Source organism: Biomphalaria glabrata, chromosome 12, assembly GCF_947242115.1.
Source record: "Biomphalaria glabrata chromosome 12, xgBioGlab47.1, whole genome shotgun sequence".
Lineage (NCBI taxonomy): Eukaryota > Metazoa > Mollusca > Gastropoda > Planorbidae > Biomphalaria > Biomphalaria glabrata.
In genome coordinates, this window is record NC_074722.1 from 19,813,083 (window position 1) to 19,826,471 (window position 13,389).

The 13,389-nt window shown below is 39.7% G+C and overlaps 1 protein-coding gene across 5 annotated transcripts in view; it reads left to right on the forward strand.

The window, feature by feature from the left end:
• Positions 1-13,389, forward strand: part of LOC106073490 (uncharacterized) — a 107,431-nt gene that overhangs the window by 32,977 nt on the left and 61,065 nt on the right. For all 5 annotated transcript variants that reach the window (XR_008774123.1, XM_056006900.1, XM_056006899.1 and 2 more), the window contains 2 exons: positions 41-233; positions 3,830-3,939. Coding sequence is in view for 4 of the 5 variants with exons in the window: in XM_056006900.1 (XP_055862875.1) it covers positions 41-233; positions 3,830-3,939 (303 nt within the window). In the remaining variant the exon portion in view is untranslated. The remainder of the gene's footprint in view (positions 1-40; positions 234-3,829; positions 3,940-13,389) is intronic.

Sequence of the window (13,389 nt, forward strand, 5' to 3'; positions counted from 1 at the left end):
TGTACAAGTTTTTCTTTGAAAGATAATGAATGAATTTCAGAAATCCCTAGTTACAACAGCAACTAATTGGTCTGCAAACCAGACGCAGATCTATGGAAATGTAGCTCTACAGGTGACAAAGGTCAATGTCACTTGTCTGGATGACGGTCTGTATCTCTGTCTGGCAACATTCTATCACAATCAAACCAAAGCTCATCAAGAATTGTTTCAATCATTTCTCATTGATGTTGTCGGTAAGTTGAAATGGGTGTTCTCAGTATGTTTTATTGACGTTGTTGGAAAGTTGAAATGGGTGTTGTCGTTGATGTTGTAGGTAAGTCAACTTAGACAACGGAAACTACTTCAAGCCTTTTCCTGTCTCAAATGGCGTGAAGCAGGGCTGTGTGCTTTTCAGCATAATGTTCACCACCATGCTGAAAGATGCCTTTCGCACTCAAAGCATTGGAGTAGGTATACGATATCGCACTGATGCAAGTTCATTCAACGCTCAAAAACTAACCCCAGGACCAAAGTAAACTACAACTACATCAGAGACCTGCTATTCGCTGATGACTGTGCCCTAAATGCCACAAACGAAGAAGACCTTCAAAAGAGCCTGTCCTTCTTCGCTAACGCCTGCAAAAAATTTGGCCACACCATAAATGTAAAAAATAAAATAGTGCTGCACCAACCTCCTCCAAATAAAGCTGTCACAGAATCAGACATTCTCATAGATGGCCAGAAATTAGCAAAAGTCAAAAGTATGTCTATCTGGAAAGCACCATGTCAGCAAATGCCAACCTAGATGATGAGGTTGACTTCCGTGTTGTTCGTGCCAGTGCTGCTTTTGGCAGACTTCAAGGACAAGTGTGGCAACGGAGAGCACTCAGCGTATCCACAAAACTGAAAGTCTACAGTGCTGTAGTGCTCCCATCACATCATTAGACTCCTGGACCCTATATTCCCGCCACACCCAAAAGTTAAACTCCTTCCACCTACGCAGTCTAAAGTGCGTTGGTCCGACCACATACCAGACAGAGAAATCTTAAAGCTGTCCAACATAAACAGTATCAATGCGACAGTAAAAATGTCCCAACTTTGATGGGGGGGACATATAATCCGCATGCCATACAATCGCCTTCCCAAACGACTTCTGTACGGGAAGTTGTGTGCAGAAAAGCAATCTCGGGGAGGTCAATACAAGCGCTATAAAGACACTCTCAAGAGCTCCTTCAAGGAATGCGATATCGACATTAACGGCTAGGAAACACTAGCTCTCGATCGCTCCTCATGGTGAAGATGTGAGTCCCGGAGTCTCAAGATTTGAAGCAAGAAGAGTGGCCAGGGTGAAGGAGCGCCGAACCAACAAAAAGCTGAGAGAAGAAGCAGGCCTATCTGCAACTGACCTAACCCACTCATATCACGTATGCGGCCGGCTTTTGAAAGCGAGTATTGGGCTTTACAGCCATCTTCGAGTCCTTAGGAAATAAGAAATGGGCTCATCTTTGATCATGAAGGAGGGTATATATATATATATATATATACATGGTACGTTGAAATTGGTGTTCTCAGTATGTTGTCACTGATGTTAGTAAGTTGAAATGGGCGTAGTCATTTTATTGTTATTGATATTGTGGGAAATTTTATTGATGGGTAAATTATTTTTTTGACTTTTGTCCCTTTATTTTTATCCTATTTGTTGGGTTGCTCTTATTTGTGTGCTATGACGTCACATAGCAAGGTGGAGCGTTAGGAATGGTTTTATCTTCAGTTTAGATCCGTCTAAGTTTAAAAACATAAGAGTTTCGATATTTCTTGAAAGAGAAATGTTATGCTAAGGGTAAACTAATGCATGTCTCTCTTTCTCTCTCTCTCTTCCTTAAGGGCTAAACGAACATAATTACATTTTTACTAAGCTTATTTCAACTCGCTCTGTATGTTTGATATAATTTTTGTACAGGTTATTTCTCTTACACCCATTCTTGGTTCAAAGTGAAATTTTACACAATTATTTATTGTACGTAACAAAACATGAAACAATAAAAACATGGTTATAAAGACAGTTTGTGTGGAAACACAAGCTGAAAATCGGCCTCCGAAGTGGTCCACCCAGGCAGTTAAAAAGGCAGGTTTCAATATTATCAGAATGAAATTCTATCAAAGACAAATGACAGAAAATAATGGAAAAAAAAAGGTTAACAGATCTCGTGTGGTGCCCCAGTGGTCCAGCAGATTAAAATATAGGTGAAAGTGAATGTGAAGTAAGATGGAAACCTAGCTTAACTGATGTCTTATAATGAATGAATTGCTCTAATTGTTTTGTAAAGGGACAATCTCATATTCCGCAAGAAAAAAACATTTCCTTAAAAAAAAATTCCTTTACTTCAGTGTTCTATCGTCATAGTGCAACGCTGCAGTTCACGCGATAATATGAAAAACTATTTATTAATTGTTGCATAAATGTGTTAAAAATATGGTAAATGGCAATCTCCCAAGGAGCCTCCCCTTGTTTGTTACCGTGTTTGGTGTTTTTTTTTAATGACAAAAACTGCTTGCAAAGGGATTTAAAAAATTAGATTTTTCGGTTTCAGAAAAGAAAAAGTAGCCGTTGCATCAGAATTTTGAATGGTCTAAAATATTGAGATGTCGGATTTTCGCTATCTTTTCTAGTTTACGAGATCTAAACTGGACGGACGGAAAGACGGACAGACATTTCACATAAAACTAATAGCGTCTTTTCCTTTTTCGGGGGCCGCTAAAAATAAAAGTTTATAATAAATTTAATTAAATTAATTAGTTGGGATCAGCCATATAATTATATGCGTAATTGACCTAGACATTATAAATATGTGATATTAGAAATATTTTTACCAATTGTTTTTGTTTAGCATAGCTTTCTCAATGCACTATGATCCTATCACTTGTCTGGAGCAGTTGTGAAAGGGGGTGGGGGGTGGAAGGGCTATCTTTCTGAAGGTTTATATGATCGTTTTTTTTTTAATGCGTAAACAAATGTTGACTCAGGGCTCAGGAGTCCTCAAGGGGACTAATTCAACTTATACCACCTCATCTGTCACGTACAATTTCATTCTCTTGTTGAAGATTAGGAACAAAATAATTAATTACCAATAGTTAATTAACTTATTGTTGTTTTTTTTTAAATTGATTCTTGTGTTGTCAGGTAAAAGAAATAATTATGCGAAATGTCAGCTTAATCCAAGATTGGATGTGGTAGAAATAACAGTAGTAGAAATAACATGTACACATTTTTTAACATACAGACTGACAGATAGACAGACAGTGAGTTTAAAAAGCTTTGTAAAAATAAGGAATTTGTTAATCATTTAGTGGTAATTAATTAAATTTGTTTCATGTATAAAAGGGGAGGTTATTACTGTAGTATTAAGATATATGGCATTAATTTTCGTTTCCCCCCCTTAGATAAGCTTTACTCTCAGAGGAGATTTTTTAAAATAATTTGTTTGTTTCTGGTTCAATTGAAGCAATTCTATTCGCTTTTGGTAAAGACGTATCTGAAATATGTCTGAAAAATAAACAAAATTCCGAATAGTTGCTTTAGCTAGGACCAGGCCCTTTAGTTTAAATGCTTTCTAGATCTACTTACAGTTGTACATTTAAACTCAGCAGATGGAACTGTTCCAGTTTGTCAGTTGCAGTGGGTAACAACACGGCAGAAGAATTAGATGCTAAATTGAATTGTCCACTAGAGTTATTAATAATATTTTTTTCTTTTCTTTTGCATCCTATTTAACTATTGGCCTATTGGATAATTAAGCTTCCTATTTTGAAAGATCTGGTTAGTTGTCACACCACTAATTTGAATCTCTAGATCGAAGAGTTGAGACTAATCAGCCGCTCATTCAAACAAAACAATGTCCAAGTCAGCAAGTTTGTTGTGTTGAACAAAATCAAACCATCAATGTGACCTGTTCTGTCAATGTAAGTAGTCACCCATAAAAGTAGGTAGCCAGGATGTTCTGTCAATGTAAGTAGTCATTTATAAAAGAAGGTAGCCATGATGTTCTTTCAATGTAAGTAGTCATTCGTAATAGGTAGCCATGATATTCTATCAATGTAAGTAGTCAGTCGTAGTAGGTAGCCAGGATGTTCTGTAAGTAGTTACTCACTAAATTAGGTAGCCAGAATGTCACGTAAGTCTCACAGGAATTGTGAGGCCTTTAGGTAGCCAAAATGTCATGTATGTCCCACAGGAATTTGTGAGGCCAGTAGGTAGCTAGAATGTCATGTAAGTCCCACAAGAAGTTGTGAGACCAGTAGGTAGCCAAAATGTCATGTAAGTTCCAAAGAAAGTTATGAGGCCAGTGGGTAGTCAGAATGTCATGTAAGTTCCACAGCAAGTTATAAGGCCAATAGGTAGCCAGGATGTCCTGAAAGTCTCACGTCATTGAGAATCACATGACAAGAAAGAATATGTTACACTGAAATAGTCGCTTAGTCCTCCCAGCATCTTTACAAGTCTCAGCCTGCACTAATTTGTTATGTCTGCCTGATAGAGTACGAAGATGTTCTGAAAGATATCACATATGGACAACTCACGATTGCCTCCAGAAAAACTGGTTGACCCCACATCCAATATATGGATGTAATAGTGTTCTACTAGATGAACCAGGAAATAATGCTCCACTAGATAAACCAGGAAATAGTGCTCTACGAGGTGAACCAGGAAATAGTGATCTATGAGATGAAACAGAAATTAGTGCTCTAATAGATGAATAAGGAAATAGAGCTCTACTAGATGAACCAGGAAATAGTGCTCTACTAGATGAACCAGGAAATAGTGCTCTACGAGATGAACCAGGAAATAGTGCTCTATGAGATGAAACAGGAATTAGTGCTCTACTAGATGAATCAGGAAATAGTGCTCTACGAGGTGAACCAGGAAATAGTGTTCAACGAGGTGAACCAGGAAATAGTGTTCTACGAGGTGAACCAGGAAATAGTGTTCTACGAGGTGAATCAGGAAATAGTGCTCTACGAGGTGAACCAGGAAATAGTGCTCTATGAGATGAAACAGAAATTAGTGCTCTACTAGATGAATCAGGAATTAGTGCTCTACTAGATGAACCAGGAAATAGTGCTGTACTAGATGAACCAGGAAATAGTGCTCTACGAGGTGAACCAGGAAATAGTGCTCTACGAGATGAATCAGGAAATAGTGCTCTACTAGATGAACCAGGTAATAGTGCTCTACTATACGAATCAGGAAATAGTGCTCTATGAGATGAAACAGGAATTAGTGCTCTACTAGATGAAACAGGAAATAGTGCTCTACTAGATGAACCAGGAAATAGTGCTCTACTAGATGAACCAGAAAATAGTGCTCTACGAGATGAACAAGGAAATAGTGTACTAGATGAACCAGAAAATAGTCTTCTACTAGATCAACCAGGAAATAAAGCTCTATGAGATGAAACAGGAATTAGTGCTCTACTAGATGAATCAGAAAATAGTGCTCTGCGAGGTAAACCAGGAAATAGTGCTCTACGAGGTGAACCAGGAAACAGTGTTCTACTAGGTGAACCAGGAAATATTGCTTTACAAGGTGAACCAGGAAATAGTGCTTTACGAGATTAACCAGGAAATAGTGCTCTACAAAGTGAACCAGAAAAAATACTCTACGAGGTGAACCAGGAAATAGTGCTCTACGAGGTGAACCAGGAAAAAGTGCTCTACGAGGTGAACCAGGAAATAGTGCTCTAATAGGTGAACTATGAAATAGTGCTCTACGAAGTGAACCAGGAAATAGTGCTCTATGAGATGAATCAGGAAATAGTGCTCTACTAGATGAACCAGGTAATAGTGCTCTACTAGACGAACCAGGAAATAGTGCTCTATGAGATGAAACATGAATTAGTGCCCTACTAGATGAATCAGTAAATAGAGCTCTACTACATGAAGCAGGAAATAGTGCTCTACTAGATGAAATACGAAATAGTGCTCTACGAAATGAACCAATAAAATAGTGTACTAGATGAACCAGGAAATAGTCTTGTACTAGATGAACCAGGAAATAGTGCTCTATGAGATAAAACAGGAATTAGTGCTCTACTAGATGAATCAGGAAATAGTGTTCTACGAGGTGAACTAGGAAATAGTGCTCTACGAGGTGAACCAGGAAATAGTGCTCTACAAGGTTAAACAGGAAATAGTGTTCTACTAGATGAATCAGGAAATAGAGCTCTACAAGATGAACCAGGAAATAGTGCTCTACTAAATGAACCAGGAAATAGTGCTCTACAACATGAACCAGGAAATAGTGCTCTATGAGATGAAACAGAAATTAGTGCTCTACTAGATGACTCAGGAAATAGAGCTCTACTAGATGAACCAGGAAATTATTGCTCTACTAGATGAACCAGGAAATAGTGCTCTACGAGATGAACCAGGAAATAGTGCTCTATGAGATGAAACAGAAATTAGTGCTCTACTAGATGAATCAGGAAAAAGAGCTCTACTAGATGAACCAAGAAATAGTGCTCTAATAGATGAACCAGGAAATAGTGCTCTACGAGATGAACCAGGAAATAGTGCTCTATAAGATGAAACAGGAATAAGTGCTCTACTAGATGAATCAGGAAATAGTGCTCTGCGAGGTGAACCAGGAAATAGTGCTCTACGAGGTGAACCAGGAAATAGTGTTCTACGAGGTGAACCAGGAAATAGAGTTCTACGAGGTGAACTAGGAAATAGTGTTCTACGAGGTGAACCATGAAATAGTGCTCTACGAGGTGAACCAGGAAAAAGTACTCTACTAGATGAATCAGGAAATAGAGCTCTACTAGATGAACCAGGAAATATTGCTCTACTAGAAGAACCAGGAAATAGTGCTCAACGAGATGAACCAGGAAATAGTGCATTATGAGATGAAACAGTTATTAGTGCTCTACTAGATGAATCAGGAAATAGTGCTCTGCGAGGTGAACCAGAATTTAGTGCTCTACGAGGTGAACCAGGAAATATTGTTCTACGAGGTGAACCAGGAAATAGTGTTCTACGAGGTGAACCAGGAAATATTGTTCTACGAGGTGAACCAGGAAATAGTGTTCTACGAGGTGAACCAGGAAATAGTGCTCTACGAGGTGAACCAGGAAATAGTGCTTTAGGAGGTGAAGAAAGAAATCATACTCTACTAGGTAAACCAGGAAATAGTGCTCTGCGAGGTGAACCAGGAAATAGTGCTCTACGAGATGAAGCAGGAAATAGTGCTCTATGAGAAGAAACAGTAATTAGTGCTCTACTAGATGAACCAGGAAATAGTGCTCTACTAGATGAACCAGGAAATAGTGCTCTACGAGATGAACATGGAAATAGTGTACTAGATGAACCAGGAAATAGTGCTCTATGAGATGAAACAGAAATTAGTGCTCTACTAGATGAATCAGGAAATAGAGCTCTACTAGATGAACCAAGAAATAGTGCTCTACTAGGTGAACAAAGAAATAGTGCTCTACGAGGTGAACCAAGAAATAATGCTCTATGAGATGAAACAGGAATTAGTGCTCTACTAGATGAATCAGGAAATAGAGCTCTACTAGATGAACCAGGAAATAGTGCTCTACTAGATGAACCAGGAAATGGTGCTCTACAAGATGAACCAGGAAATAGTGCTCTATGAGCTGAAACAGGAATTAGTGCTCTACTAGATGAATCAGGAAATAGTGCTCTGCGAGGTGAACCAGAAAATAGTGCTCTACGAGGTGAACCAGGAAATAGTGTTCTACGAGGTGAACCAGGATATAGTGTTCTACGAGGTGAACCCGGAAATAGTGTTCTACGAGGTGAACCAGGAATTAGTGCTCTATGAGGTGAACCAGGAAATAGTGTTCTACTAGATGAACCAGAAAATAGTGCTCTACAAGATGAACCAGGAAATAGTGCTCTATGAGATGAAACAGAAATTAGTGTTCTACTAGATGAATCAGGAAATAGAACTCTACTAGATGAACCAGGAAATAGTGCTCTACTAGATGAACCAGGAAATAGTGCTCTACGAGATGAACCAGGAAATAGTGCTCTATGAGATGAAACAGGAATTAGTGCTCTACTAGATGAATCAGGAAATAGTGCTCTACGAGGTGAACCAGGAAATAGTGTTCTACGAGGTGAACCAGGAAATAGTGTTCTACGAGGTGAACCAGGAAATAGTGTTCTACGAGGTGAATCAGGAAATAGTGCTCTACGAGGTGAACCAGGAAATAGTGCTCTATGAGATGAAACAGAAATTAGTGCTCTACTAGATGAATCAGGAATTAGTGCTCTACTAGATGAACCAGGAAATAGTGCTGTACGAGATGAATCAGGAAATAGTGCTCTACTAGATGAACCAGGTAATAAGGCTGTACGAGATGAATCAGGAAATATTGCTCTACTAGATGAACCAGGTAATAGTTCTCTACTAGACGAATCAGGAAATAGTGCTCTATGAGATGAAACAGGAATTAGTGCTCTACTAGATGAATCAGTAAATAGAGCTCTACTAGATGAAGCACGAAATAGTGCTCTACTAGATGAATTAGGAAATAGTGCTCTACGAAATGAACCAATAAAATAATGTACTAGATGAACCATGAATAGTCTTGTACTAGATGAACTAGGAAATAGTTCTCTATGAGATGAAACAGGAATTAGTGCTCTACTAGATGAATCAGGAAAAAGTGTTCTACGAGGTGAACCAGAAAATAGTGCTCTACGAGGTGAACCAGGAAATAGTGCTCTACAAGGTGAACCAGGAAATAGTGCTCTACTAGATGAATCAGGAAAAAGTGTTCTACAAGGTGAACCAGGAAATAGTGCTCTACAAGGTGAACCAGGAAATAGTGCTCTACTAGGTGAACAAAGAAATAGTGCTCTACGAGGTGAACCAAGAAATAGTGCTCTATGAGATGAAACAGGAATAAGTGCTCTACTAGATGAATCAGGACATAGAGCTCTACTAGATGAACCAGGAAATAGTGCTCTACTAGATGAACCAGGAAATAGTGCTCTACAAGATGAACCAGTAAATAGTGCTCTATGAGATGAAACAGAAATTAGTGCTCTACTAGATGAATCAGGAAATAGAGCTCTACTAGATGAACCAGGAAATAGTGCTCTACTAGATGAACCAGGTAATAGTGCTCTACGAGATGAACCAGGAAATAGTGCTCTTTGAGATGAAACAGGAATTAGTGCTCTACTAGATGAATCAGGAAATAGTGCTCTGCGAGGTGAACCAGAAAATAGTGCTTTACGAGGTGAACCAGGAAATAGTGTTCTACGAGGTGAACCAGGAAATAGTGTTCTACGAGGTTAACCAGGAAATAGTGTTCTACGAGGTGAACCAGGAAATAGTGCTCTACGAGGTGAACCAGGAAATAGTGTTCTACTAGATAAACCAGGAAAAAGTGCTCTACAAGATGAACCAGGAAATAGTGCTCTATGAGGTGAAACAGAAATTAGTGCTCTACTAGATGAATCAGGAAATAGTGCTCTGCGAGGTGAACCATGAAATAGTGCTCTACGAGGTGAACCAGGAAATAGTGTTCTACGAGGTGAACCAGGAAATAGTGTTCTACTAGATGAATCAGGAAATAGTGCTGTGCTCTACTAGATGAACCAGGAAATAGTGCTCTACGAGATGAACCAGGAAATAGTGCTCTATGAGATGAAACAGGAATTAGTGCTCTACTAGATGAATCAGGAAATAGTGCTCTACGAGGTAAACTAGGAAATAGTGTTATACGAGGTGAACCAAGAAATAGTGTTCTACGAGGTGAAACAGGAAATAGTGTTCTACGAGGTGAATCAGGAAATAGTGCTCTACGAGGTGAACCAGGAAATAGTGCTCTACTAGATGAACCAGGAAATAGTGCTCTACAAGATGAACCAGGAATAAGTGCTCTACTAGATAAACCAGGAAATAGTGCTCTACTAGATGAACCAGAATAGTGCTTTACGAGATGAACCAGGAAATAGTGCTCTATGAGATGAAACAGGAATTAGTGCTCTACTAGATGAATTAGGAAATAGTGCTCTGCGAGGTGAACCAGGAAATAGTGCTCTACGAGGTGAACCAGGAAATAGTGTTCTACGAGGTGAACCAGGAAATAGTGTTCTACGAGGTGAACCAGGAAATAGTGTTCTACGAGGTGAACCAGGAAAAAGTGCTCTACGAGGTGAACCAGGAAATAGTGCTCTACGAGGTGAACAAAGAAATCATGCTCTACTAGGTGAACCAGGAAATAGTGCTCTGCGAGGTGAACCAGGAAATAGTGCTCTACGAGATGAAGCAGGAAATAGTGCTCTACTAGGTGAATCAGGAAATAGTGCTCTACAAGGTGAACCAGGAAATAGTGCTATATGAGATGAACCAGGAAATAGGGCTCTACGAGATGAACCAGGAAATAGTGTTCTACGAGTTGAACCAGGAAATAGTACTCTACGTGTTGAACCAGGAAATAGTGCTCTACGAGGTTAACAAAGAAATAGTGCTCTACGAGGTGAACAAAGAAATAGTGCTCTACGAGATGAACCAGGAAATAGTGTTCTACGAGGTGAACCAGGAAATAGTGTTCTACGAGGTGAACCAGGAAATAGTGTTCTACGAGTTTAACAAAGAAATAGTGTTCTACGAGATGAACCAGGAAATAGTGCTCTACGAGGTGAACCAGGAAATAGTGCTCTACGAGATGAACCAGGAAATAGTGCTCTACGAGATGAACCAGGAAATAGTGTTCTACGAGGTGAACCAGGAAATAGTGTTCTACGAGGTGAACCAGGAAATAGTGCTCTACGAGGTTAACAAAGAAATAGTGCTCTACGAGGTAAACCAGGAAATAGTGCTCTACGTGTTGAACCAGGAAATAGTGCTCTACGAGGTTAACAAAGAAATAGTGCTCTACGAGATGAACCAGGAAATAGTGCTCTACGAGATGAACCAGGAAATAGTGTTCTACGAGGTGAACCAGGAAATAGTGTTCTACGAGGTGAACCAGGAAATAGTGCTCTACGAGGTTAACAAAGAAATAGTGCTCTACGAGGTAAACCAGGAAATAGTGCTCTACGTGTTGAACCAGGAAATAGTGCTCTACGAGGTTAACAAAGAAATAGTGCTCTACGAGATGAACCAGGAAATAGTGTTCTACGAGGTGAACCAGGAAATAGTGTTCTACGAGGTTAACAAAGAAATAGTGCTCTACGAGGTTAACAAAGAGATAGTGTTCTACGAGATGAACCAGGAAATAGTGCTCTACGAGATGAACCAGGAAATAGTGCTCTACGAGATGAACCAGGAAATAGTGCTCTACGTGTTGAACCAGGAAATAGTGTTCTACGAGGTTAACAAAGAAATAGTGTTCTACGAGATGAACCAGGAAATAGTGTTCTACGAGATGAACCAGGAAATAGTGTTCTACGAGGTTAACAAAGAAATAGTGTTCTACGAGATGAACCAGGAAATAGTGTTCTACGAGGTTAACAAAGAAATAGTGTTCTACGAGATGAACCAGGAAATAGTGTTCTACGAGATGAACCAGGAAATAGTGTTCTACGAGACTAACAAAGAAATAGTGTTCTACGAGATGAACCAGGAAATAGTGCTCTACGAGGTGAACCAGGAAATAGTGTTCTACGAGGTGAACCAGGAAATAGTGTTCTACGAGGTTAACAAAGAAATAGTGTTCTACGAGATGAACCAGGAAATAGTGCTCTACGAGGTGAACCAGGAAATAGTGCTCTACGAGATGAACCAGGAAATAGTGCTCTACGAGATGAACCAGGAAATAGTGCTCTACGTGTTGAACCAGGAAATAGTGTTCTACGAGATGAACCAGGAAATAGTGTTCTACGAGGTGAACCAGGAAATAGTGCTCTACGAGGTTAACAAAGAAATAGTGCTCTACGAGGTAAACCAGGAAATAGTGCTCTACGTGTTGAACCAGGAAATAGTGCTCTACGAGGTTAACAAAGAAATAGTGCTCTACGAGATGAACCAGGAAATAGTGCTCTACGAGATGAACCAGGAAATAGTGCTCTACGTGTTGAACCAGGAAATAGTGTTCTACGAGATGAACCAGGAAATAGTGTTCTACGAGATGAACCAGGAAATAGTGCTCTACGAGATGAACCAGGAAATAGTGCTCTACGAGATGAACCAGGAAATAGTGTTCTACGAGGTGAACCAGGAAATAGTGCTCTACGAGGTTAACAAAGAAATAGTGCTCTACGAGGTAAACCAGGAAATAGTGCTCTACGTGTTGAACCAGGAAATAGTGCTCTACGAGGTTAACAAAGAAATAGTGCTCTACGAGATGAACCAGGAAATAGTGCTCTAAGAGATGAACCAGGAAATAGTGCTCTACGTGTTGAACCAGGAAATAGTGCTCTACGAGGTTAACAAAGAAATAGTGCTCTACGAGATGAACCAGGAAATAGTGCTCTACGAGGTGAACCAGGAAATAGTGTTCTACGAGGTGAACCAGGAAATAGTGTTCTACGAGGTTAACAAAGAAATAGTGCTCTACGAGGTTAACAAAGAGATAGTGTTCTACGAGATGAACCAGGAAATAGTGTTCTACGAGGTGAACCAGGAAATAGTGTTCTACGAGGTTAACAAAGAAATAGTGCTCTACGAGGTTAACAAAGAGATAGTGTTCTACGAGATGAACCAGGAAATAGTGCTCTACGAGATGAACCAGGAAATAGTGCTCTACGAGATGAACCAGGAAATAGTGCTCTACGTGTTGAACCAGGAAATAGTGTTCTACGAGGTTAACAAAGAAATAGTGTTCTACGAGATGAACCAGGAAATAGTGCTCTACGAGGTGAACCAGGAAATAGTGTTCTATGAGGTGAACCAGGAAATAGTGTTCTACGAGGTTAACAAAGAAATAGTGTTCTACGAGATGAACCAGGAAATAGTGCTCTACGAGGTGAACCAGGAAATAGTGTTCTACGAGGTGAACCAGGAAATAGTGTTCTACGAGGTTAACAAAGAAATAGTGTTCTACGAGATGAACCAGGAAATAGTGCTCTACGAGGTGAACCAGGAAATAGTGTTCTACGAGGTGAACCAGGAAATAGTGTTCTACGAGGTGAACAAAGAAATAGTGTTCTACGAGGTGAACCAGGAAATAGTGTTCTACGAGGTGAACCAGGAAATAGTGCTCTACGATGTTAGCAAAGAAATAGTGTTCTACGAGATGAACCAGGAAATAGTGTTCTATGAGGTGAACCAGGAAATAGTGTTCTACGAGGTGAACCAGGAAATAGTGTTCTACGAGGTTAACAAAGAAATAGTGTTCTACGAGATGAACCAGGAAATAGTGCTCTACGAGGTGAACCAGGAAATAGTGTTCTACGAGGTGAACCAGGAAATAGTGTTCTACGAGG